This window comes from Sinocyclocheilus grahami, unplaced genomic scaffold (assembly GCF_001515645.1).
Source record: "Sinocyclocheilus grahami isolate Dianchi unplaced genomic scaffold, SAMN03320097.WGS_v1.1 scaffold112.1, whole genome shotgun sequence".
In the NCBI taxonomy this organism is placed as follows: Eukaryota; Metazoa; Chordata; class Actinopteri; order Cypriniformes; family Cyprinidae; genus Sinocyclocheilus; species Sinocyclocheilus grahami.
Window position 1 is genome coordinate 597,764 of NW_015505291.1, and position 26,940 is coordinate 624,703.

The 26,940-nt window shown below is 38.2% G+C and overlaps 2 protein-coding genes across 4 annotated transcripts in view; one reads left to right on the forward strand and one right to left on the reverse strand.

Moving 5' to 3' along the window:
* The window catches only part of LOC107589145 (BTB/POZ domain-containing protein KCTD8-like), a 35,370-nt gene extending 33,429 nt beyond the window's left edge, over positions 1-1,941 (reverse strand). The window contains exon 1 of the mRNA XM_016277497.1: positions 826-1,941. Within this exon, the coding sequence (XP_016132983.1) occupies positions 826-1,660 (835 nt within the window). The 5' untranslated portion in view covers positions 1,661-1,941. The remainder of the gene's footprint in view (positions 1-825) is intronic.
* Positions 1,942-13,503: 11,562 nt separating this feature from the next.
* The window catches only part of loxl3a (lysyl oxidase-like 3a), a 27,298-nt gene continuing 13,861 nt past the window's right edge, over positions 13,504-26,940 (forward strand). For all 3 annotated transcript variants that reach the window (XM_016277457.1, XM_016277455.1, XM_016277456.1), the window contains exons 1-5: positions 13,504-13,721; positions 23,089-23,281; positions 23,407-23,587; positions 23,699-23,853; positions 24,328-24,498. In XM_016277457.1, coding sequence (XP_016132943.1) covers positions 13,504-13,721; positions 23,089-23,281; positions 23,407-23,587; positions 23,699-23,853; positions 24,328-24,498 — 918 coding nt within the window. The remainder of the gene's footprint in view (positions 13,722-23,088; positions 23,282-23,406; positions 23,588-23,698; positions 23,854-24,327; positions 24,499-26,940) is intronic.

A 26,940-nucleotide genomic window follows, 5' to 3' on the forward strand; every position in this document is an offset into this window, starting at 1 on the left:
TACGTTAGGCCAGAGGCACTAGCTGTCCCAGTTATGACACACATTTACATGTACTGCAATGAATTACAGCATCAAAGTCGCAACATATTGAAGAAGAGCTAGCAGGAGAAAGAGCATGTGTGGGTAGTTAGGTGTTCAAAAAAGAAAAAAAAGAGTGTGATTGGGAGACACGCTAAAGGTGCGAAATGGGATTGCAGATGAATAGCGAAAGAGAAGACTGCGAATGAAAAGAAAGAAAGATCCGAGTTATCCAAGGGGCATCAAGTGCACTTGATTTTAGAGAAACCTATTAGTTGGTTATAAAGTAGTCTAAACTACAATATGAGCCTTTTTCTAGCTGCATGCAAAAATAACTTTTGGCAAATGGAAAAAACAAAACAAAACAGCAGGTTCAGTCAAAAAGAAATGTCCATGTTCTTTCCTTATAAAATCTTGTAAATTGATAAAATTATCAAGTGTGCAATGATTTAAAGCTGATTACTCATTCTTGAATGTCTTGCAATGTCTGTGTTTCTTCATTAAAGATTTAAAATAATTTGACTATCCACAGATGCTGGGTACTTAAAAGTATGCATGCTTCGATTTAAACTGCACGCAGTGAGCAGACAGTAAAATGTACACAAGTCACACCTGTTCTACACAAGCCACAAAATAAAATACATGCATGCACACATAAAATAAAGTGCATGCTTTCTTTTTTGGTGGGGAAAAGGCTTTAGGTTGGGGTGTGAAACGTATTTCATGTCCCTTGGGAACACTCGGCTACATAAAAAGGAAATTAAAGTGCAGCACAGGCAGGTTTGCGAGAGCTGCTCTGTCACTTACTAAAGAAGATGTACTCCGTGTAGCTGCTCCAGATCTTGTCATCTCTGTACTGGTTAACGAATGCAGCCGTTCCAGTTGAGTTGCAGGCCACCATCTGGAACCCAGCCTCACTCAACCTGTCGAATGCTTGCTCCAGGTAGGTGAACTTCAGGTAGAAGCGGGAGGTGTACTTCTCTGGTGGACGGTCTGGATCTCGACTTTCATTTAGAGTGTCTCCGAACACTTCCTTCGCCAGGGCGATACGCCCACAGACCATGATCCGTGCCACACGGCGAAACTTAGCATCAGCTTGGTTATCCCTCACCATTGTGTAGGATCCCCGATAACCTATTGTAATAAACCCAGACCTCTTGTCCAGGGCGGAAGAGGAAGTCACGTAGTTGGTGGCGCAGTTTCCAGTTCGAGTCACCAACTCGCTACTCTGCGAACTTTCCTCAATGTCACTCTGGCAGCCTTCGTCATTGAGCGAGCCTTGCTTGGCTACACGTGGGCCCAAAAGTCTAAGCAGTTCCCCCAACTGGAAGTGCTCGGCCTCACGTTGAAGACGTTCCCGCTCCGGGAAGTGTTCCGGTAGCACGAGCTGGCGGTCCCGTAGGAAGTCCAGCACGTATCGGAACAAGAACCCGTCGCGGTCAATGAAGAAGCGCCCTCGGCTGTCACGGGGCAACTCATGTGGGCTGCACTGCATGAACATGGTGTGGAGGGTGGTGTCAGGTACGCTGACCAGGGTGGAGCGCTTGGTGACGTACACCTGGCCACCGACGTTGAGTTCCACAACCTCCGGGTACGGACTCGACACCTCGCTGATAGGGAGTATGGTTTCCTTCATGGCCATGGTCCAAACCCACCGACACGACAATGTAAACAGAAGACAGAATGAAGAGAGAGGCGACTCTGGAAATATCTCAAAAAGAAGCAGGGAACGAATCCATAGAGGTCCAGGCGTGATGGATCTCAGTCAAGACTTCATTGCCAAACAGCTGTTAAAGTTTGAGAAAGAACTACATCGCTGCTGGAGAATGAGAGAGGGATAGAGAGAAGAAGAGAGGGAGATTAAGAAAAAGGGAAGAGGATAAGAGAAGGGGATGGAGTGCTATCAAGTTTCCTCAGCTGCTGTCCCTCTGTTGATGAAGAGAGCAGTGGAGTACGAGATGGAGACACTGGGAGGGAGAGAGAGAGAGAGAGAGAGAGAGAGAGAAAGAGAGAGAGAGAGAGAGAGGTGGGAAGGAGGAGGAACGCCAAACAGAGACCCACATCATTTGTCCAAGGTCTAAGGGAAGCCACAGTGACATCATCTACAGAATGAGAAAGGGAGTGGAGGTGTAGCCGCACAGTCCTGCCTTTTAAAGAGACAGCGGCGCATTAATTTACACAAAAGCATGCAGCCAAAAAATAATTACCATCAAAGGATAAGTTATAAACCCATAGAAAAAGAAAACGAGAAATGCATTTTTGGTTTGTTCTTTTAGTTATGTGCATGCTGTTGTGTAGAATAATGATCTCTCTAAATGACTATCTGGTGTAGTTGAGTTGGACTCAAATGTCTGCATGTTGTAGCACAGTAAATAATGAACAGGCACACAATGTGATTGGCTTGTGGGAATAAACACAGATTAGCTGTAATTCTCACATTATCTCTGCCAAACCATTAAAACGGAGGGAGAAAGAGAGAGGTGCGCTTTATTAATCACCCAGTAGACTATATCGCCACCTAGGGGCCATATGTAAGTGTATTTGGTCAGGTTTGTCATTGAAAGTGAAACGATAAGCAGTAAAACAATAACCAGTTCTGTTAAAACGTATTTCAATTTCTGATTGACCAACAGATTGTAAATCAGAGTGAGATTTTAAAATGATTTCTTGATAGATTTAATAACATTGTAAATATTGAAATAAATGCTGGATGGAGAGTATTTACAAGCTTATCTGGAACATTTCACCATTGCATTTGGTTGTGACTTACATATTTTCATTTTTTTTTTTAGATTAGTATGATTCAGATGGGTAACCAAATCAGATAATCTAAAAATAACTAGCAAATGGTACACATTCCAAATGCTGGTGACCTCTTATATCTGGCATTAGGATTGTATCTGAATATTTTTAGCCACATGCATTTACACCTTTATTCTAATGTGTCAAGTGTGAATCAACTGCACTTACCCCACAAAATGCAAATAACCATTTACATAATAGAGAGGTTCTGTTAACTGACACATTTAAATCATTTGCAGATTTTGAAAAAAATCTAATGGATAATTGAACATGCTTTCTGTCATTTCTTGCATTTCCTCTCTTTAAGAACACCTCTGTAAAGAAATTAACAGGGACTGAACGTGAAGAAAATGAGAAAAAGTTGTAAAGCACTTTCTTAAGAAAGAGGGAAATGAGATGGCATTAAAATTAAGGTTATTTTGTATTTCCACATTAAGGGTGTAAATGTGGTCAAAATCACAGACCACTTGGTTAGAGACACAGATTCAAAACTTGTATGACAATTAGGGAGAAAAATTAAAGTTTGAACCATAATATGGTCACTGAAACAGTTGCATGAGGCTTTTAAGCTACAGGTCGAGTGTTGAATTTTTAAAAGATCTTTGGAAAGATAGTAGATTCTAGAGCAACCTTATCAAAAGGATCAAAACATATCCTGCTACGAGGTGACATTTTCTTGAAGGACAGCAGCCCACATGGCTTTTCAGGAGATCTGGATGACGATAATGTCAATGCATTACTATTTATCTCTGTCATTCTAGGTACACTGTCCCTCCTGAGGAACAATAGGCTTCCTCAAGGGACAAACTGAAAAGCAGGGGCATTGTTTTTAGGTGCTAATCACCTGGCTGAGAGCTGACAATGAGTAATTACTGTGATCCTGAAGACTGCAGCCTTGGCGGTGTCTAAATACTACTCGCTGTTGATGAATGGACCAATTAATCTGCAGTCATATTCAGCATTTGCATGTGATTCCCATGTTAAGGACTATTTCTGACAATGTATGGTGAGTGATTTACCCGTACACAGCCAAATACCCACAATCAAACAGAGCAGAGGATGGTAATTGGAGCACGGCAGTGAAAATTATAATGCTGTAGCTGGCCTCTATCCGTGTAATTGTATGGTAAGCTGAAAATAACAGATCTTTAAACAAAAAACACTGGATGAGGGCATAACAGCGGTGGACATTACACACAGTTTTTCTTTTTCTCTTCCTCATTCAGCCTTTTCATCTCCCTTTTTTCTTTGGAATGTGTTCAGGAAAGCATCATGACAGTTACTTTTCTCAGCAGGCTTGGTGGATGACAAAACAGGCAAAAAATCCATAGACTTCCATTGAAAGGACCCAAGCCATCTATCTAGTGATCAGAACATCATAGAAACTAGGCCGTTTTGACTTGGTTCCATAATAAGCAACCATTCAAAACACCCTAGCAACCACATAGCAACACATTAAAAAACAATTAGAACAACAGCAAATAATCACCACTCACCTTTTTTTCAGAAAAGGTCTCTCCTTGTGTGACTTCACCTTATCACCCTCCTGTCAGGTGATTCAATAGCGCTCCATGACACTGTTCATCCTCTTTTTTTAATTTCGACTCCATCGGCCCATCACACTCTGCTGAGACTCCACAGCCACACTTCCCTCCATGATTACACTCCGACAGACACCAGTCAGACCTGCACACAGAGCTGTTCATCAGCCACTCAAGATAGCATGTGTGGCTGATTTTATAGTGGAAGGCACAAAAGTGACATTGACCTTCCTTCTGAAATAATCACTCTTGAGGTAAACCGCCTGCTAAGTATGCAGCACAGTGCATGTGAATGACATACTGAATGTCATACTCAGCGCGTGCAGCTTTATCAACCAAAGAAAGAACACCACCGCCACATATTCGTTTGTAGATATGCTTGAATAATGACATTTTACTGCTCTGGTTTCTTTAAAAAAATGTGTTTTCTGTACAGACACTGAAATATAATGTTTTAAATCACAATTTTATGATAGCACAACATATTTAATATGATACTGACTACAAATACATGCAGAATTTTAACAGATCTCATCAATCAAATGCAACCAAACACAAGCCTATGAAATCACTCAGTGTTTGACATGACTACACAATATCAAACCACTAACACTCTAACACTTAGGCTCCTTATCACCCTCCTGTCAGGTGATTCAATGGCGCTCCATGACACTGTTCATCCTCTTTTTTTAATTTCGACTCCATCGGCCCATCACACTCTGCTGAGACTCCACAGCCACACTTCCCTCCATGATTACACTCCGACAGACACCAGTCAGACCTGCACACAGAGCTGTTCATCAGCCACTCAAGATAGCATGCGTGGCTGATTTTATAGTGGAAGGCACAAAAGTGACATTGACCTTCCTTCTGAAATAATCACTCTTGAGGTAAACCGCCTGCTAAGTATGCAGCACAGTGCATGTGAATGACATACTGAATGTCATACTCAGCGCGTGCAGCTTTATCAACCAAAGAAAGAACACCACCGCCACATATTCGTTTGTAGATATGCTTGAATAATGACATTTTACTGCTCTGGTTTCTTTAAAAAAATGTGTTTTCTGTACAGACACTGAAATATAATGTTTTAAATCACAATTTTATGATAGCACAACATATTTAATATGATACTGACTACAAATACATGCAGAATTTTAACAGATCTCATCAATCAAATGCAACCAAACACAAGCCTATGAAATCACTCAGTGTTTGACATGACTACACAATATCAAACCACTAACACTCTAACACTTAGGCTAAGTGCTTTGGCGTGTAACTCGCTACGCATCATTAGAGCAATGGACATAATTGATGTCCCAAATTATGCAGCTTGTTGAATAGAGGTGTGTGCTATTAATGAACCCATTTTTGTCTGCTGGATGGTAGTGTTATTAACTCAAAGTAAAAATTATTAAAATATAAATTTCAGGTATTTTAAATAAAGCTGAAATAAATTAAAACGTAAATATTACATGAAAACTATTTTATTTCAGTTAGTTGCCAAGGCAACATTTCTAATTTTCATTTAAGTATCTTTTTTTTCATTTATTTTATCTTTATTTGACCCTCTAACGCTAGCATTCTTTATTCTAATTCTATTTGATCTATTTGTTTTCTTTTTTAATTAAAAAACAAAAACATAAAAACTTGACCCTCCAACACATTAATTTTCTTACTGCTTGTTTTCTTTTAAAAAGGCCTCTAACACTAGCTTTCTTTATTCTATCTACTTGTTTTTTTATTATATGTATGCATATAAAACCTTGCTACATGTACTGTGTTAAGCTAACGGAGACTTGTCATAGAACTTGCATATTAGTGCTCTTTTGTTGGTTTTGATTGCTTCTATTGTCCTCATTTATAAGTCGCTATGGATAAAAGTGTCTGCTAAATGACTAAATGTAAATGTTAGTACTAAAAAGGTTTAAATATATAAAAACTAAAAACGAATAAAATGACTATACATAGCAAAGGTACTCAAACTGAAAATATAAAAATAAAAGAATCAAAGGGGCAAGACGAGAGTGAAAAATCAAGGAAAACAGGCAAAGATCAGATACCGCAGAAACAGGCAAGGCAAAACAAGGAAAACACGGACACTCGGAAAGGGGTACAGGCTAAACAATACTCAGCAGAGAAAGGTGGTTAGAGTGGGTGTTATATAGTGAGTGAGGTGATTAGAAACAGCTGTGTGCAATGAGTGCAATCAGGGCAGTGTGCAAATCGTGCAAAGAATGATGGGATAAGTAGTCCGGGGTGTTATGCAACAGTTTGTGTAGTGCGAGAGTCAATGTAATGGAAAGGGTGACCTCTGGTGGTGAATAAACGGAAGTCCATGGACCGAATTCTTGACACATTGGTTTAAAAAAGGTGTAAAAATCTAGTTGTCTTAAGCGGTTTACTATTTGTCCTCCCGACTCCGTTCCATAACACAATTATTCAGCACAAGAGATTTTTATGTAGCAGCTCAAACTAATTGTTGCAATCACTTTCAATAAAATGTTAAAAAACACTCAAGAGCAGAGGTTGAAAAATCTCTGGGCCTGAAGAGGTGTGTATACAAAACTTAAAGGGGTCATATGATGCAATTTCAATTTTTCCTTTCTCTTTGGAGTGTTACAAGCTCTTGGTGCATAAAGAAGCTCTGTAAAGTTGCAAAGACTAAAGTCTCAAATCCAAAGAGATATTCTTTATAAAAGTTCAGAGTCAGCCACACCTACCTAAAACGGCTCGTTCTAACACGCCCCCACATATCTACATCACTATGTGGGAAGATTTGCATAACGCCGCCCAAATGTTCACGCAAAGAAAGAAGGCGTAACTTGTAGTCTCACTGTAGTTTTGACGCTGCAGCCATGTCCTGAAGACGCTGTGTGCATCGTTGTGAAAGCGAAACTACTTTGTTTGGCCTTCCAAAAGAGGACGATATCCGCTTCGTCATGCCTGGAACTGATCCGTGCTGGTCGCTGAGGAAATACATCAACTTTCACCATGGACGAAGCGGAATACAGCCCGGGATCCGTCACATGTGGTTGCCGCTCATTCGTCGGATCCGCCGGGCGCGCCTTTCTCGACCCCGCCGCCTCAGCTCACTCTAGCCCGGGGCTTCCCCTCACGCTAGGCCGCTGTGTTTTTCGCTGTGAAAGCGAAACTACTTTGTTTGGCCTTCCAAAAGAGGACGATATCCGCTTCGTCATGCCTGGAACTGATCCGTGCTGGTCGCTGAGGAAATACATCAACTTTCACCATGGACGAAGCGGAATACAGCCCGGGATCCGTCACATGTGGTTGCCGCTCATTCGTCGGATCCGCCGGGCGCGCCTTTCTCGACCCCGCCGCCTCAGCTCACTCTAGCCCGGGGCTTCCCCTCACGCTAGGCCGCTGTGTTTTTCGCTGTGAAAGCGAAACTACTTTGTTTGGTCTTCCAAAAGAGGACACTACTACAAATCAGTGGTATTTACAACACTGTTCCAAAACAGTTTAACCCAAATATCCAGATGTGTGCAGCACATTTTATGGAGGACAGTTTCCTGATCCTGGGAGAGTAATGTTAGACTAAAATGCCGGCAGTTCTGACAGTATAAGTCATTATAATCAGTAATTATGTCCCCACTGGATGCAACAAATGCCTCGTTTGTAATGGGTTTTAATGTTTTTGTCTCGTCGCTCCAGCCGGACAGGGCATCACAGTATGGTAGGGGCGTAACATTTCCGTCACACGCTTGAGGTATTCGGTCAACCACAACGCTCTGGATAGCTGGCCAATCAGAGCACACCTCGCTTTTTCAGACCAATGAGTTTTGTAAAAATAGACGCGTTTCAGAAAGGCGGGGCACAGAGGAGAAACAATAATGTACAGTATGTGGAAAATAATGTGTTTTTACTTTAAATCGCATAAACACATTTCATTACACCAAATACACAAAATAATGTTCTTTTCAGCAGCACCATATGACCCCTTTAACAGTGACTGACAGCAAATGACAGCTCTTTGCTGCAGCCTTGCTTTTCCCTCGGTGATGTGAGGGGAATGAAGACAAGCCGATCAGAGGGGACGCTGCCTGCCACTGGCCCCCCGACACTCACCCGTTTGTTGTTAAATTACGGGTTGGGGTGAGACGACCAGCAGTCAACACTTCACATTGAGATGAATGAAGAGGAAAGGTGTCGTCAGGATGACTTGTCAAGCTGATTTAAAAGGTTTGAGGCAGTATGACAGGACACATTTGAAAAAGGGCAGGTAATTCAGTATGAGCTTGCCTTACCAATGCCTTTAACAGGTGTCAATCATATCAAACTGTCTCATTGGCAAAAATGTAAGGTGCAGCCAAGAATCATTTTAAAGAAATTTTCAGATTCTTGGTAGACATTTTCTTACCTTGGTAGACATGGGTTGGCGTAGCATGCACATATTAATCTGTATGGCAATTATTCAGTACTACACACACACACACACACACACTTTACTATGTAAAAGTACTGTATTTTCTTTCGGTAACAGGTTGATAGACAAATTTAAATGTCAGAAAAAGTTACACAAATTACATGGTAATACGTAGCAATGTTGCTACATAAGATAGGCCTACTTTCTGTTTTATATGAAATATAATAAATATTTAGTAGAAATCAAAAATCTTCAAAAATTGTATATTCCTTTTTGCTGTGTGCGTGTCCAAGTTAAGGTAATATCAATGTATTTTAATATAACTGGTATTTTAAGAGTACTAACAGTCTTTCAGTTGCAAAATGTGTTTAGGATGTTACCTGTAACATTAGTACAGAGTCGTTCACAATTAAGCTTCACATGCAGGCGTTGAATTTAATCTTCTTTATCAGTGACAGGCGTGCGAAGTAATTGGCAAGTTTGGTTAGATTGAAGGTAAATATCCACTTTATTCAGCGATTGTTTCTATGTTCTAACGTTTGTCTTTAATGTTTTGTCGACAGTGAAACGCAGCCTTAAATGATTCACCGCGTGTCGAGCTGTAGATAATCGCGCTAATGATTCAAAACTGATTCGAGAACCGACTCAAAAGAGTGATTCATTCACGAATTAATTGTCGTGTCAAGGTAAAATGATTCTGCTGATTAATCAATCAAATTGTTTCGCTAATGAAAACCTACATGATTTAAAACTAGCGACGCCACGACCTCCTTGAGAGATTTATCTTAATTAATATTGTTGCATTATTTTGCCGTAATGACCAGCTGTAACGTTACATTGTTACAAACTTACCAGCTATTGATTCGAAATATTGGCTTGAGTTGAAACTTTTGATTGTATTGTTATTTTCAATCAATTATACAGTTTAGAAGTCATAAATTGGCGCGCTTTTTCGCGACCGTTGAAACCAGTAAACAAACAACCATGGTCTCCAGTACAAATACGTAAGATATAACATATAAATTTGGTCCTATTGTCTTTAAAGCTCGACTTAATATCTCTTTTAATATCAATCATGATGTCAAACCATGTTTGCTTTGTAGAGCATTAACTTCTACACTATGTGCTATTGACCAAGAGAGGACGCTGTTTCTCAGCAGTCAGCTGCCTTGAGTTGGAGGTGAGAATTGTTTACTACACAGGTGAGATGTTTAATTTCAAACCTAGAAGATGCTATCTAAAATGGGTGACCTTTAAATTGCTTACAAGTTATGCAAGAATGATATGAATGCATGTGAAATAGAAAATTAAAAGGAGAGAGTGGAGAAATGCTAGATCATCCCTCCTACTCCTTGCACACGTGCATCCTCAGAGAGTCTTTTCCAGATTATGCAAAACCAGATCTGCCAGAAATGGAGAGGACATGACGTGACATTTCCATTCAGTGACTCTGAGAGAAACCACTACATAAGACCTGCCTCCTCATAAACCTGTGAACCGGGCAGATACACGGCAGTCCCAGCTCAACCCCTGCATCCCGCCAGCTCTTTCTCTCTCTCTATTTGCAGACAGCAACGGCGTCCTGTGATTTCTCTTGATGCTCTGGACTTCCATTGACTGATCAAACTGTGCAATCAGATCTCAACTGAGCCCACAACCAATTGACTTATTAGAAAATCTGTGCAAGTTTCTGTCTCCTGGATTCAGGTCAGTAGAGCATGGACACTATAGAAATTAGATTATTTTGTTTAAATGTATTTTATTTTAATATACAAAAATGCAATTATTCTAGAATTTCAATTACTTTTTTTTTTCATTTAAAAAGAGTACTAAAATAGTTGCATGCAATATTCCTTTATGGGATATAGTAAACATCTGGTAAACATTAAACTTTAGTTATAATTCAGTTGTTATTTGAGTGTTGTCATCTTAAACATGACTCTGTTAAGACGATATTCAAAGATTTGAGGAAGGTTTTGCTTTAGTAGCTACAGTGTTAAGATCCAACTTGTTGTCAGGAATTTGTGTAAATCCCACAACTGAAATATGCTCTATAAATTCAGTCATTCTTATGCACATTTTAAGTTTCCAAGTATATGAAAATAACATAAAATACATGTAATCATGATAGTATGAATAAAATGTAGTGATTTCATTCCTTGGCCTGATATATTTTGTCATTCCTGTGGAAATATACAATTAACTATTGCCCATTTTAAGTTATAACAATACAAAAATAACAAAAACATAAATTATGTACAAAAATGCATAAACATATAGAAAAAAAGCAATGAGTTATATTTCTCAATCTTATATATTTTGACACATGATAATATTTAGAATTTAATTCCTACATTTTCTAATATAAACATTGTTTGATATTATTTCTGCCCTGTTCTGTTTCATGGAAACAGAAAACATTGAGGATTAAAGTGAGATTTGCTTTATTTTAGTGTAATAAAATGCACATTTTAAAAACCTGCAAATTAATGTATACTCTCTCTTTCAGTTTTTCTTGCTCTCTTCACCTCTCACACTTTCTAGCCATGCTGAGAGGAGGGATCACAAGGGTGTATTACTGATGTATTTGATGTCAGATTAAAAAAAAATATTGAGCTTGTGATAACCACAGACCTTATTTTAGGCATTTAACCAAAAATCCATTTAAAAAAAACCCACTTCAAGATGAAGGAACCAGAAGTGCTAAAATACTAGTTTCTGGGTTTTTTTGGCCCACAAAAATAAGGCATTCTTGCAGCACTCTATTACATCAATAAATCATATTAATGTAGCAATGAAATCTGATTTAACAGTCTCCTGTATGTGCAGTGCCGTAATGCTGATTGAGAATTGCATATCAAATAACAAAGCTCTCTCAGTCTGCATGCAAGTTATTTAGAATCAAAAGCACATTTTTACTGGTTTTTATTGCTGATGTTGTGTTTGCCTGTGGGTTTTCTCAAAATAATTGTTCTTCTTTTGCTTAAAAAAAAAAGATAAATATGAAAATGCTTATTGAGATGGTGTTTAGGAGCAACATACTTGATTTCTTGTCCATCATTTGGGGAAAAATAGATTTTACTGATTTCAAATTTGTTTTCTTATCATCTTGAGGAGAGGTGGGCTGTTACTTTTCAAAGCAAGAGTTTTTGTGTCCTGGATCAATAAGCAACCACCTTGCACAACCCAGAATTGTATGACACCTTGTTTAAAATGCATTTACTTTCTGTCACATTTATGCACTTCTTTTATCTCTTCACTTGTTTTATCCTACTTCATTTTTCATCTTCTCTCTCTCCATTTGACAGCCCCTTTCCCCTCCTATGTTTGCTCTCTCTTACTCATCCACATGCAAAGAATGAAAGTCCACAGCCATTGTCACTCTGCTTCGACTGAAAGTCTTTGCTCTGTTGTAAATTAGTCTCTGATGATCTGCTTGTGTGCTGGAACCACACCAGCGAAAGAGAGACAGATGTAGAGATACGAGAGCTTGGAGAATTAGAGACTGGACAGCAGAAGAGAAGTGAAGAGATGGAAGGGCTGAGTACGTGCAGAAGTGCCGCTGCTCAGTTTAGATGCCAAGTTTCTCTGTGTTCTTGTCCAGAAGGCAGAAGGAACACAGAGAACATGAGTGGGTGTCAGACGAACCTCTGGCAAACTCAGCAGTTTGTGTTACACTACAGATGTGTCAGAGTTTACTGGAATGGTAAAAATGACTGATTTCACGTCCAAATTTACAAATGTTTTTCAAAACACAGACTTACAAGAAGAATGTTCTTTTCAAAGACCTTCCCAAAGTAATTATATTTTGCACTCTATTTGAGTCAAATAAATGCAATTTAGTTTGAAACAATGTCAAACTGAATGTCATTTTGTTTTCTGCTGTTTTTAGATGTCAGTTACCTAACTCCTAGTGTAAACTTGTGACATAACCAGACAGCCAGCCAGCCAGCCAGCCAGCCAGCCAGCCAGCCAGCCTAAAACACTTGCAGACAAAGAAACAAATATCTGAGCACAGACTCACTAAATGACATTTAGTCTTTGGCATCATTTCAACTGTCTGAATGTTTGTATGATGAGTATTCACACGTGCAGATGTTTAGAAAATGGATTTTAACATAGCATTATAGTTTGAAAGCAAAAATGACTAGATTTTCAAAAATTACTAGATCACTAACTTTAAGAATAATCATTAGCATATTCCCTCTAAAAAAAATCAGCATTATTACTCCAAAGCAGAATCAAGAGCTTTTACAGTAAGTTTTTTTTTTGTGTGGAAACTTCCATGTTTCCATGAGAAGGCCAACTGATATAGATGTGGTTTGCTACTTCTTTGCCTTGCAGTTCAGCCTTAGGTTGCGACTCCAATATCAAATTTCAGTTGATGGTCTCATGGCAAGGTGCTCAGCAGACATTATGGACCGTTTTGGCTAGACATTTGGAAGTGCTTGTGTAAATGGTGGAGAGAGTTTGTGTTCTAGCCAATGCACAGTTACGGTTCGCTGTGGCTGTTAAAGATCCAAAACCCTCATGCGAGATGACTCGTGTCCTGCATGAGCCAAAGAGTCAGGCTCGTTCATTAAAAACCCATGGAATAGGAGATTGTAGCTGGCTAGTTAAACATATCGAAGGCTTATTATAAGCATCTGAAAAACATACTGGACTTGCATGTACATGAAAAACTGATAAAACTTGTCTCAAAGCCTGTATATGCTCTACATCCAATTTACCTGTTCTGCATTTATGTTTTAGATGCAGGTGAATGAAAACCAAATGGAGAACATTCGTCTGCGTCCGCTCTCTGGTGCCCATGCCGGCCGTATGCCAGTGACGGAGGGAGTGATAGAGGTGAAGTTTAAGGAAGGATGGGGTCACATCTGCAACACTGGCTGGACCACCAAGAACTCTCGTGTGGTGTGTGGCATGATGGGATTCCCTTCACAGAGAACTATGGGGAAGAAGCCAAGCAGGTAAAGGACATTTAAAGAATACAAGGGTCAGATTGTATGCTTGTCCAATAAAACCTCTTGGACCATATTTATCAAATGTTTGGAACTCTATAGGATTAGTAAAAAACTTAGTCTTAAGTGATATTTGAAAACACTTAAGCTGCACTTAAAATGTTGTTGTTGTTTTATTTTTACAGTGGTGCTATACACTGTAAAAATGTTATGTGCTATGTACTTTTAAAAAAATATGGTAACAATATTACACACAATATTTTTGAGTAGTTTTTAAGGCTCGATTTCTTTAATGGAATCTACCAGAATAAATCATCACCTACATTTTTTTTTTTATATGACACAATGAATTTAATATTATTAGTCAAATGTGCTCATTTATTTTAAGTTGATTCTCAAAAGTTTGTGATTTTGAGTAAGGCCTGTTTTGACTTATTTGAGTTATCTTATACAAAATTAAAAATAATATACAGCTTAACAGCTCAAGTAGGAAAAAATGTGTTACTGCTCTGGCATTAACAAGGCTGCTGCTTATTAAACAAAGCATCATGCCTCATAATATTAGTACATGCAGTTATCCACAACCTAACCATAAGCTCTACTCTTCTGCACAATGGTAACGACAGAAACTTCACAGAAACTCTTTCAAATGTCAAACATAACTGAACATTAAACATAAACAGATGTTTCCCTTCACTCAAAAACACATAAAATAGCAGTTAATTTCAATATTTACCCTCCATATCCAGCCATATGCAAAGCATGCTGGTAACTTACAATCACTGCCAAAATAAAACTGCATAATTGAGCTAATTCGCTTGAAATAAATAGGTAGCCTTCTTTGCTTAATTTTTTCAGCTTAATCAGTTCCTCACTTCAAGCCTCATAACTGCTCAAGTTTCCTTAAAAAAAGAGGAAAACATATCTCTTTTTTTATTAGTGAAATGTTCTCAATATTTTCAATACAACACTGAACCACATTTAAAAAAAAAAAAAAAGCACACTATTTTAATTATCACCTTAATTTTAAATGAAAATGACAAGACCTATGATTAATTTTTTACAATGTAGAAGAACCAATTTTGGTTCTCCAAAGAACCTTTAATTGAACAGTCTTTAAAATAACCTTTACTTTCTTAGTGTGAAGAACATTTAAATAATCTGAATAACTGTTTTCCACTTTATATGCAAACTTTTGAGCAATGGAAAAGTTCTATAGCTGTTTAAGGTTCTTAATGGAACCATCAATGTCAATAATAAAAAGTGCATATAAAATTAAAGCTGCAAGCAGCGATGAAAGGGCCCTCGCACCCGGGCTCACCGCCACCCGGTGGCCATAGGAAAACAGCGAACAGTGGGCAATATGCTTTTAAAGTGGTAAATATAGGAGGAATATGTCAAAGTAATTTATATGTGCCATATGCTGCCAACAGGTGGCGCTATGATTATTACTGAATATTGGCCTTGAGACGTGTTCAGGCCAGGACTCTTATCAAACGTGATATTTGGGGCAGATCGGACATTGCACGTTAAAGTTAGTGTAAAACAAGTAATTTCCTGTTGCCAGCAGGTGGCGCTATGACTATAAATGAATATTGGCCTTAAGATGTGTTCAGGCCAGGACTCTTATCAAACATGTGAAGTTCGGGGCAGATTGGTTATTGTATGCATGAGTTACAACAGCTCCCTCTTTCATGGTATTAATAGCATGATTTAGCACTTTAGTAAGTGTTGCTAGCATGTTTAAGCATATTTCTAGCATGCAATATTTTACTGTGTTCAGGGCTGGATTGGTAATCGGGCATAGGCCTACTGGGCATTTTCCCGGTGGGCCGACAGAACGTTTTTTTTTGCCAAGGACCATCACGCAGGGACAGCGAACAGACAGCGAACATACATTGGTTTGTCTCCTGTATTGACAGCGTAAACCATCCAATCACAATGTGCTATAGACGGAGCGATGAAGTAGCCTATTTTGCTCCACCTATATAAAGATTGCTTCACTCCAACTTCTTCCCCGTCGGCTTTTCCCTCGTTTTCACAGCAGCTTTATCAAGAACAGGCTTGCTCTGCGGTGAGTGATGCTGGCCAAAGAGCCAGGCAGGAGGAGAAGAAGAGAGTAGTTGAATCTGGAGGCAGGCATCTAACCTATCCTAATGTGTGTGCGCACTATGAGTGTACAATACAAAAACACTTTTTAATAAAACGTAAATTCGTCCCCCGCGATTTTTTTGGCCAAGACAAGTCAAGTGTGTTCATAGAGGATTCCATGGGCTAATGCGAATAAATCTAGATTTAACTTCAAAAAGACACGATATTGTCTGACCTGACATTTTATTCTTATCCAAAACAACTAGATGCAATGATACATATCTATACACTACCAGTCAAAAGTTTTTGAACAGTAAGATTTTTAATGTTTTTTAAAGAATTCTCTTCAGCTCACCAAGCCTGCATTTATTTGATCCAAAATACAGCAATAATGAATGTTTCTTGAGCAGCAAATCAGCATATTAGAATGATTTCTAAAGGATCATGTGACACTGAAGACTGGAGTAATGATGCTGAAAATTCAGCTTTGATCACAGAAATAAATTACAGTTTAAGAGATATTCACATAGAAAACAGTTATTTTAAATAGTAAAATATTTCACAATATCACTGCTTTTGCTGTATTTAGGATCAAATAAATGCAGGCTTAGTGAGCAGAAGATAATTATTTAACCCCTTAACTGCCACAGTCCCGCTAGCGGGACGCCTAAGTTTACTTCAATATATTACAATTAAATCCTAATCTAATCATGACAAACTATATATCGTTGGAAAGGTCTAAGACTCCTAAACAGATATTTTACCACTGTTTGTTGTTAAAAATTATATAGGAACAGTAATAGATTAATTTATTACAAGAGTGCACCTCAAAACATATACATCATAACAGGAGTTCTTCTTCTCTTCCTTTTTCCCTATCACATGTTTTAGTAATCATCATAAATTATAAATCATTTGAAAGCTTAAAACCACCAAATTCATCTTGTGAAAACCATTTTGAAATCGGACACTGCCTTACCAAGGAAATGGTACTTTAAAATCTTTTAGCGGGCTCCTCCCCCTTAGTAGGAGGTGTCATATTCCAAATGTATTACGGTTTTTTATAATCAAAACTTTCCATAATCTTGACAAAATACATATCGTTGGAAAGGTCTGAGTCTCAAGATTCCATATTTCCATATTTTGTGATAGTAGTAATATTGAGAAATAAATTAATACATTTGTGACAGAACAAAGCATCCAAAAAATTCAATGGAGATTGGATGGCACCCGGTGGCTGTTTGTGGTATAACGCCTAAACAAAATTGCATAGGAACCTTCATTTTTTTTAAATATCAACTTCAAATTTGGAACACAGCTTATTTACACATATGGCTTTAATTTTATAGCAATTTTGGATTAAAACCTATTTTATAAAATATTTATTTTATATAAAATAAAATACAAATAGTACAGTACATTTTCTTTACAGTACATTTAAACTTCTATAACTTTTTTTATACTTTCATTTTTTGAAATGGTTTCACTTCTGCAATAATCTGCAGATTGTCTTTAAAAAGAGATCAACATTAGGTCTGTATTCAAAAGCGTTTATGAATTATAACAATTTAAGTTTGAATGTATACTGTATATCGAAGTGGTGGTGGGCCGCCTGGACCAAAAAATGCCAGGGCCAATTTTTTGTCCCAGTCCAGCCCTGACTGTGTTGCTAATAGTGCTATGACTATAGCTGAATTTTGGCATGTAGATGTGTTCAGGCCAGGACTCTCATCAAACATGTTAAGTTTCGGGCAGATTGGACACTGCATGCCTGAGTTACATCAGGAAAACACCCTTTGAATGTGTACAGGTGGCGCTATCGAGCCATTTTGCCACACCCACTTCTGAAACCCATAGCAGATGTAAATTTCGCCAGTTCTGACACGTGTGCAAAGTTTCATGAGTTTTGGAGCATGTTTAGACCCTCAAAAATGGAAGCAATTCCAAATGGGTCCTCACACCATCGGTGCTCGTGCCCTATAAGAAATGGAGCAATTCCTATAGGGTCCTCACACCATCGGTACTCGGGCCCTAATAATAAGAAACGGAGCAATTCCAATAGGGTTCTCACACCATCGGTGCTCAGGCCCTAATAATAAGAAACGGAGCAATTCCTTTAGGGTCCTCACACCATCAGTACTCGGGCCCTAATAATAAGAAACGGAGCAATTCCTTTAGGGTCCTCACACCATCGGTGCTCAGGCCCTAATAATAAGAAATGGAGCAATTCCTTTAGGGTCCTCACACCATCAGTACTCGGGCCCTAATAATAAGAAATGGAGCAATTCCTTTAGGGTCCTCACACCATCGGTGCTCAGGCCCTAATAATAAGAAATGGAGCAATTCCTTTAGGGTCCTCACACCATCGGTACTCGGGCCCTAATAATAAGAAATGGAGCAATTCCTTTAGGGTCCTCACACCATCAGTACTCGGGCCCTAATAATAAGAAACGGAGCAATTCCTTTAGGGTCCTCACACCATCAGTACTCTGGCCCTAATAATAAAAAACGGAGCAATTCCAATAGGGTCCTCACACCATCGGTGCTCGAGCCCTAATAATAAGAAACGGAGCAATTCCTATAGGGTCCTCACACCATCGGTGCTCGGGCCCTAAATAAGTGGCTAGTACCAAATTCAACTGGTGATTTTTAGTGGATGTATGACATAATTTCTCCTCAAGCTCACATAGATGTCCTCGCAGAGTAATCGCAGGTTTGTTCATCACATTAAAGAACATGAGATCCACTAATATTTGACAACCACAAATTGGCACATTACTTTTGAACGGAAAACCTTATCACAAACGTCTTTTTTGTGAAATGTTTTTCTCAAAAAGGTTGCTTATGGTATCTTTCTTTATGTTACATACCACTTGGCTTGATATTTTGTTATATAATGTAGTGGTTTATGGGGCAATTTCAGGTATTTTATAACTTTAAACCAAAATAAATATTGTATTTTACAGTTGAAGCCACTTTGTGATCAAAACAGCCTTTTAAAAGCATCCTGGTCTGTTTGGAATTCCTGTCTAATTTGCGGCTGACTGGCTTCCTCTAAATTATCATTTGTCTGTGTGATCTAAACTATTTTGGATTCTTAGGGGACGTTATTGTGCATTTATTTTTTTATGTATATGTTATTTGAAACCTATTTTTAGTGTTTGCATTTTAACCAGGGCATCCAGAGATTCAAAAAATCGTTTCAAATGCATTTTTGTCTTTTTTACTGCAACACCTTATAGATAGCTTTTCTTCAAATACTCGAAATGAAGAGCTCATATACACCATTAAGAAGATGTATAGTTACTGCATCTGTTCAGGCACTCTTAAAAAGATGGAAAATGTCTCTATTTCATGAACCTCGGCCAATAAATCATTATAGATCATCATATACTTCCATGCTCCGGCCAAAAAATACTTTTGTAAGAATCTGCTTATGCAAGTAAGAATACGTAGTTATGAAACCTGGCAGCATATGTGAGCACACACACACACATCTGGATGGATATATTAAGTGTCAGAGAAAGATCCATTATTGCAGACCCCAGTGTTTCGTGGGGTCATATAAGTGATGTTGTTCTGCTGGCCGTCCGTACAGCAGTTTCTGTGCATTGTCACATGAAGTAATGACGAATGTTTACAAAGCCCTGAAAAAAGTGAAATCAATCCCATATGTGGTCACTGGGCCTCTGGCCAACGAGTTTTTAACTGTGTGAGGGATGTGAAAGTTTTATCATTGTGCCACTGAAAAATGTACCATGGATTAGTGAGGCCCTGATGGGAATTTCATACTGAGCTGCTGTATTTGTTTTTGTTTCTCTGATATGTAATAAAATGTTATGTTAATTTGATCTGATCCTGCACCATTTTTACTGCAAACCAGGCTGTAACCATCATATTATAAATGGCCAAATTGCTGCTGTTTGATATTAGGATGCCAAAAAGTTACAAAAAATTATTTTAGGGCTTCCAAACAGACCATGATGCTTTTAAAATTCTGTTTTGATCACAAAGTGGTTTTAACTATTAAAATACATATTTATTTTGACCAAAAACTACTTGGACCACTACATTATAAAACTAAATATTAAGTGACATTTAATATAAACAAAGATAGCATAAGCACAATTTAAAAAAGAATCTGAAAATGACATCAAAACAGTGAAACAGTTTTTTAACTGTGAAAAAGTGTGATTAGTTGACAACTGTTTTACAATAGAAATTTAAATGACCAAACTGCTCAACTTTTTTGACAGATTTTGCCATTTTGAATTGAAAATATAGGATGAATCATTTACATGTTTCATGTAATTCATAACTGAATGTGGCAAGACAAGAATCATTTTGCCGTTTTGCAAATGATGCACATTATACACAAATTCACACTTACTTAGATGCTTGTTTTAAAATAAAAATATTATTTGCAAATAGTTCAAACTGATTACAAAAAAAAAGATCTTTTACTGTTTGTCGTTTTCTTTATTCTCCTAAATCCATTTAAACCACTCAATTGTTTAATTTCTTGGTTAATTTCCAATTTTTGAAGAGGACACAAATAATACAACCCCTCCCCACCCCCCCCCCCCACCCTCCCCAGTTCCCCCTTGTCAAACGCATCACAACACCACAACCACACTACACAAATTCACACTTACTTAGATGCTTGTTTTAAAATAAAAATATTATTTGCAAATAGTTCAAACTGATTACAAAAAAAAAGATCTTTTACTGTTTGTCGTTTTCTTTATTCTCCTAAATCCATTTAAACCACTCAATTGTTTAATTTCTTGGTTAATTTCCAATTTTTGAAGAGGACACAAATAATACAACCCCCCCCCCCCCCCCCCCCCGGATTCCGGATTTCCGCCTATGCAAACACCTAGCAACGCAATAACAACTGCATAGAAACACGCTAAATACCACTCTGAACACCTTAGAGGCAATGCTCTAGCAACCACCCAATACACCCCAGCTTGTGCATGTTTTTGATGATTCTATAATAAGGCTGAATGTGATTGCATTGCTTTGTTCTGCTTTGCTTGTTTGGCTTCTCTCCTCCATCTGCATTGGAACAATCATCCACATCTGAACTCTGAAACACTTACTCCGATTCACAGCAGATGGTGAAATGTAAGCAGTCTGTGACGGGACAGAAAAACAAGTAAGGATCTGAGAATTCACGTGTGCATCCTGATTGTTTGAGGGAATAGCTATGATTTCAACCAATGAGCTCTCTGCATGTGTATTAAACTGAATGAGTGACTCATACCTCCTTAGACATGAGCTCAAGTCCTCAGCACGCTGAAGTTAAGCTCCAAAAACACACTCCTGCTGGCTGTTCTTCATTCTGACTGATGAAAAATCCTCTCTTGACAGAAGGCCATTTTATTTACACTTAATGTTGCTTAATATTAAAGTCTACCAGCTGACTAAACACAAGTAATCTTCAGTGAATGAAAAAGATGCCATTTATCTTTTCCATTGCTTTTAAATGATTGTGGGCTCAGACAATTTACTGGAAGGAAATGTGTAAAATACTGTACTTCTCTTCATCTTTGTAATTATGACATTCATATCAGGTTTGTGCCATAACTGCTTGGCTAGATACACTTCAGAAATAGCTCACTATCTTACACTTCTCAGATGAGAAATTCAGTTTAAAAAAGTGAAATTTTGCAGTGAAATTATTTGTTTGCTTACTTGGTTTTATATTTTGTTATGCAAGGACATTCAGACATTTGTAAACGTGTAAATAATTTTTGGGGCCAATGTACATAGATCTTATTCTCCAATCTTTTATTTGTTTTTTTTATTCGATCATTTAATTGGACAGATTGCTTTGCTCTGGAACGAATATGTAACACACACACACACACTCACGTGAGCGGAAAGTATCCTCTCTCTCAAGAGTGTGATAAAACCTTAGTGACTCAACCTCATAACGCCACTCACTACAGTAATATTACTCCATACCAGATTTCTCATGGTCATGTCATCGCCTGCACGAGAGTCTAGAACGTGTCATAAATCTGGTGAACCAATGTAAAAGTCTAGCTTTTCATAAAGCAAATACCGCAGTGTAAGCTAGACATGCTGCGGGTGAATTTTTGGAAAACTGTCAAGAACATGTCTGGGTCATATTTCATCAGATAATAGAAAGAAATAAGAGATGATCTTTTAAAAGAAAATTACCCCCTCCCCCCATATTCATTACCGCAATACAAAAAAACTGTAATTCTGTCTTGACAACTCTCAGAGAGTTTAGCATGGTAATGTACATGACAATGTTAATGTGTTTGGTCTTGGCGGAATAGATCTGCAACGCTTCTGCTGCTACAGAGCAAGTACCAAGACTTGCTACTGCCAATACATCCACAGACATGTTTGTGTTTATAAAATAACCCCTATATGTAAAATACATTAATCACCCCATAGCAGATCTATACAGGTGGAGCTGGGGAAGGTGGAGGGTTTCTGAAGCATGCTGAAACTGCTACAGCAAACACTAGCGGAGTATTTGAATGTTGAGAAGCAAGCTCATTGGCTGCTGATGCGAAAGAATCCAATCAGCTGCGCCATGTGAATAATGATATCATTATGTCAGACTGAGTTAGACCTATCGACTTGAGCTGATCTAGAGTTTCATGACAGAACTTTGTATGCATGTGTGTATGCACTAAATAAAATTTTTTTTTGGGGGGGGGGATTTTGTATCTGTTTTCACAAAAATATTAGGCAGCTGAAGGATCATGTGACACTGAAGACTGAAGATTCTGAAAATTCAGCTTTGATCACAGGAATAAAATACATTTAAACTATATTCAAACAGAAAACAGTTATTATAAATTGTAATAATATTTCTGTTTTTACTGTATTTGAATCAACTTTATTTTCATTAAGCGATTTTTTAAATAAATGCAGCCTGTAAATAATATTTCAAAAACAATGAAATATTATAATTATTCCAAACTTTTGTTCTAAGGGTAAATTAAACAAGGCCTTCAGTGGAAAAGCAACGTCAGCATGCTTTATTTGCTCACACTGGACCAGATACTATTTCTCAGCAAGCTGATACAATGTGAGAAATCTGTCATGCTTTCTGTTCGGGTTTATTTTCAGAGCACTGCAAAGTTCAGTTTTCAAAGACATCTTCTGGTGTATTATACTGAATGTGATACATAAATTGCTGTCATTGTCATTATTCTTTCAGCAGAATTTCTTCCTAATGTTTAGGGATACAACATTATATTTTTTTTGTTCATTTGATCATTGTTTTTCTGTTTAGTCTCCAGACTGTGTATAGGATCCACTCAGTGGCCTGCACAGGAAATGAGGCCCATCTTTCAGCATGCTCTGTGGAGTTCAGCAAGGCAAACTCTAGCGCCTCCTGTCCCGACGGAGGAGCTGCTGTAGTCAGCTGTGTGCCCGGGCCGCTGTTCACACAGGGCAGAGCTCGCAGAGTCAAGCTGAATCCAATGGTGATCAGATAAAACTCATTTTAATAACTGATTTCAAATCATTAAGATTTATGAAGGTAATAACAGTATAACAAAGAACACCTGCATTATGGCTTCCAGTGACCATGTTCCTTCTCATTCTCCAGTCTCAGGTGCGTCTGAAGGGCGGGGCAAAGACAGGTGAGGGTCGTGTCGAGGTCCTAAAGGGGAGTGAGTGGGGTACGGTGTGTGATGACCACTGGAACCTGCAGTCCGCCAGTGTGGTGTGTAGAGAGCTGGGCTTTGGCACTGCTAAAGAGGCTCTGACCGGAGCACGAATGGGCCAAGGTGGGCTCCCATATAACTAATAGATAGTAGGTCTTCAGCCGATCATAGTTGATCCATGATCCATACAGATATACTCCCCATTCAAAAACTGTTATGATCTCTTGTCCATAGGTATGGGTCCCATCTACATCAATGAAGTTCAGTGTCGAGGTGATGAGAAGAGCCTGTGGGACTGTCCTCATAAGAGCATCACTGCTGAAGACTGCAAACACATGGAGGACGCCTCCGTCATCTGCAACATCCCCTACATGGGCTTTGAGAAATCGGTCAGACACATACATGATGATTCCACTGCTAAAGTAAACTATAATGTGTTTGGAGAAAAAAACTGCCTCAAATCGGCTTTTATTCAACATTTAACAATTAATATACTTAAATAGAATTGTCTCTGATGTACGAGTCAACACACAGAAAACCTTTAAGGCTCTCATCAAAGTGCCTTCCTATGCAGCTAACATAACGCTTATGTGCATTTTTGTGCATTGTGCAAATGTTTTTCCTTGCTCAGCTATGAAAACTAACAATGCTTTTCAAGGCTGATCCTAACTAAAGCATTGCACCACCAAAATCTGTAAAGTCACTTAAAACGAGCATGTTTTTATTCAAATAGGTGATGCAATGCATGGTAAAATCAAGTTCTCACAGCCCTAGATCAGCGCTGCTCATCAGGTTAAATGATCAAAGTCAAGTTCCTTAAGTCTTTTAATTCTTTCTCATGCTTGCTTTGTAACCCATCACAGATCCGCCTGACAGGGGGTCGAACGCAGTTGGAAGGGAGGGTTGAGCTGCTGCTTTCTACAGGCAGTGGGGTGAGGAACTGGGGTTTGGTCTGCGGGGACGGATGGACGTCTCGGGAGGCCATGGTAGTGTGCAGACAGCTGGGGTTGGGACATGCCAGCAGTGGCCTGAGAGTAAGATAACCACTGTATATCATACAACACATGCACACACATATGGTAGATAAATAGGTCAATATAGCATGAATTTTGGGGGGGGTTGCACAGAAACCGCATCTCAAGCACCATATGAAAATCTGTATTTACAAAGGTCAGACTTACAGAGACACAGAGCAATCAGAGGGTTGAAATGTGTAACCGTAAAGAGATAGCTAGACAGACAGACAATTTGTTGCAAGGGTTTTCAAAATCTGAAAATTATGTTTTTAGGCAGTTCCAACAGATCAAGTGGTGACAGCATGTTTTGGCACAGTTTTTAACCTGCAGTGTACGAATAATAAGTAGACCCAGACCCAGAATCTGCACGCTTTCCACATTTTCTGTGTTGATTATTATGTGGGAAAATCTGGAACAAATCTTTACGATTGATGTGTGTTTCTGCTGAACTTTCTGTGGGCGCAAATTCTGTGCAGACTTTGAATTCACAAGATTGCTGAATGAGTTTAGCATCTGAACAGAAAAGATTGCTTCTTGAAAGTAGTAAAGGAAGGTTTTCATGGATCATCATGATCCATGAAAACTATTTTGTGGTATGTAATTAGGCATGAAAGTTATTGTTTACACATACAGTGGGTACGGAAAGTATTCAGACCCCCTTAAATTTTTCACTCTTTCTTTTAGCAGACAAGGTTTTTTCTTCATGCCTTCATGCATTAGCAAAGCTGGGTAGATTACTTACAAATTGTAGTCCGTTACTGATTCCAAATTACATGATAAAAATTGTACCATATTGATATATAAAAAAAAAAAAGAGTAAGAAAATATATTATTTTTGTAACCTAAAGTGCATTAAACATTACATTATCAGGGTTTCCCAACTGGGGTTCGTGAAGGAACTGCAAGGGGTTCAAAAAGCTAATAATTAATTAAATCATAAAAATGTAAAGTTAAATCAAGGCTTTTGAAAATAACATCAACCAAAATAAAATACTAAAAAATGAAATATTTTATTTGTTTACTGCTAGTTTATTGCTATTGTGTGAACAATGTGTAATCATGTAATCAATAAAAAAGTAACTAGTCTGATTCCTCTAGTCTGAGTATTTTATAATGTAATTTCATCTAATTACAGGTACTTAATTTTTGGAATCTGATTACGTAATCCAGATTACATGTAATTAGTTACTACCCAGCTCTGTGCATAGGTTTGCCACAGCTAAAATACACCGCAAACAATTATTCTATCAGTATTTTTTTTTGTTTTCCATTACAAATATCTAAACAATCTTAAATAAAGATATATTCACTTAAGATGGCAAAATGACATTAATGATATCAAGAATTGTTTTCTTAAATTGTATTAAAATTAAGTTTAATCTTAAAACTAAAAAATCTGCCAATGGGGTCAGAAAAATAAACTTTCAAAGGGAAAAGAAGGCATTGGCATAAACTCAATTTAAACTCATTAAAGGTGCCATAGAATGCACGTGGCTTAGGTAAGGGCAAAACATCTCCAGAAACGGTTTTACATGTCCATTTACAACCCAAGGATTTGTCCCTAGAATGAAATGGTCTGTTTTTACCTTATTTGGAAGGGTCATGAATAATAACGTTGGGCTCTACTCTGATTGGCTGTTTCACAGTGCAGCTCATTTCAGTAGCTCACACAGCACGAAGGAAACACAGGGAAAATATATATTTCAATACTGTCTCTCGCAGTTATATCGTTGGGTAATTATACTATATATAAAATGCGGGCATCAGGGAGCCGTTATTAATATGTGGGGCATTGAAACTGCTTTCAAATGCACGATCGCTTTACTTTCACTTTCCAGATTTGCGATCGCACGTGATCTGTGTAAACTACAGCGGCAGTATACTTAACACACATTTTACAAGATCCAGATGCTTGTCAGTGGTGCTCAGGATCTGTATATCAGTCGCCATCATCCTCAGTCATCTCTCCTTACTCTGTTTATGTGGTAAGTGAAATCGTATGTACTGTGATGTAACAGGCTAACGCTAGCAAGCAGCTAACATGTCCCTTTAGTGGCTCGTGTTATTTGATTAGAACGCGCATTATTTGTTTTCCGTGCCTTTCTGAATACAGACGGCGTAACTATTAGTGATCCCGACTGTAACGTCACAGTCGGTGTTATGTTCTGATTCACCTATTTTTCAGTGTTTTTTTGCATGCACGAGATGTACATAAGAAGGAGGAAACAGTGGTGTTTGAGGCTCACGGCATGTAATTTCCATGTACAGAACTGTTATTATTCAACTATGCCAAGGTAAATACAGTTTTCCATTCTTTGGCACCTTTAACTTAAAGGGGTCATATGATGCTTTTTTTAAAGATCATTATTTTGTGTATTTGGTGTAACAGAATATGTTGACATGCTTTAATGTTCAAAAAAACACATTATTTTTCAAATACTGTACATTATTGTAGGTCCT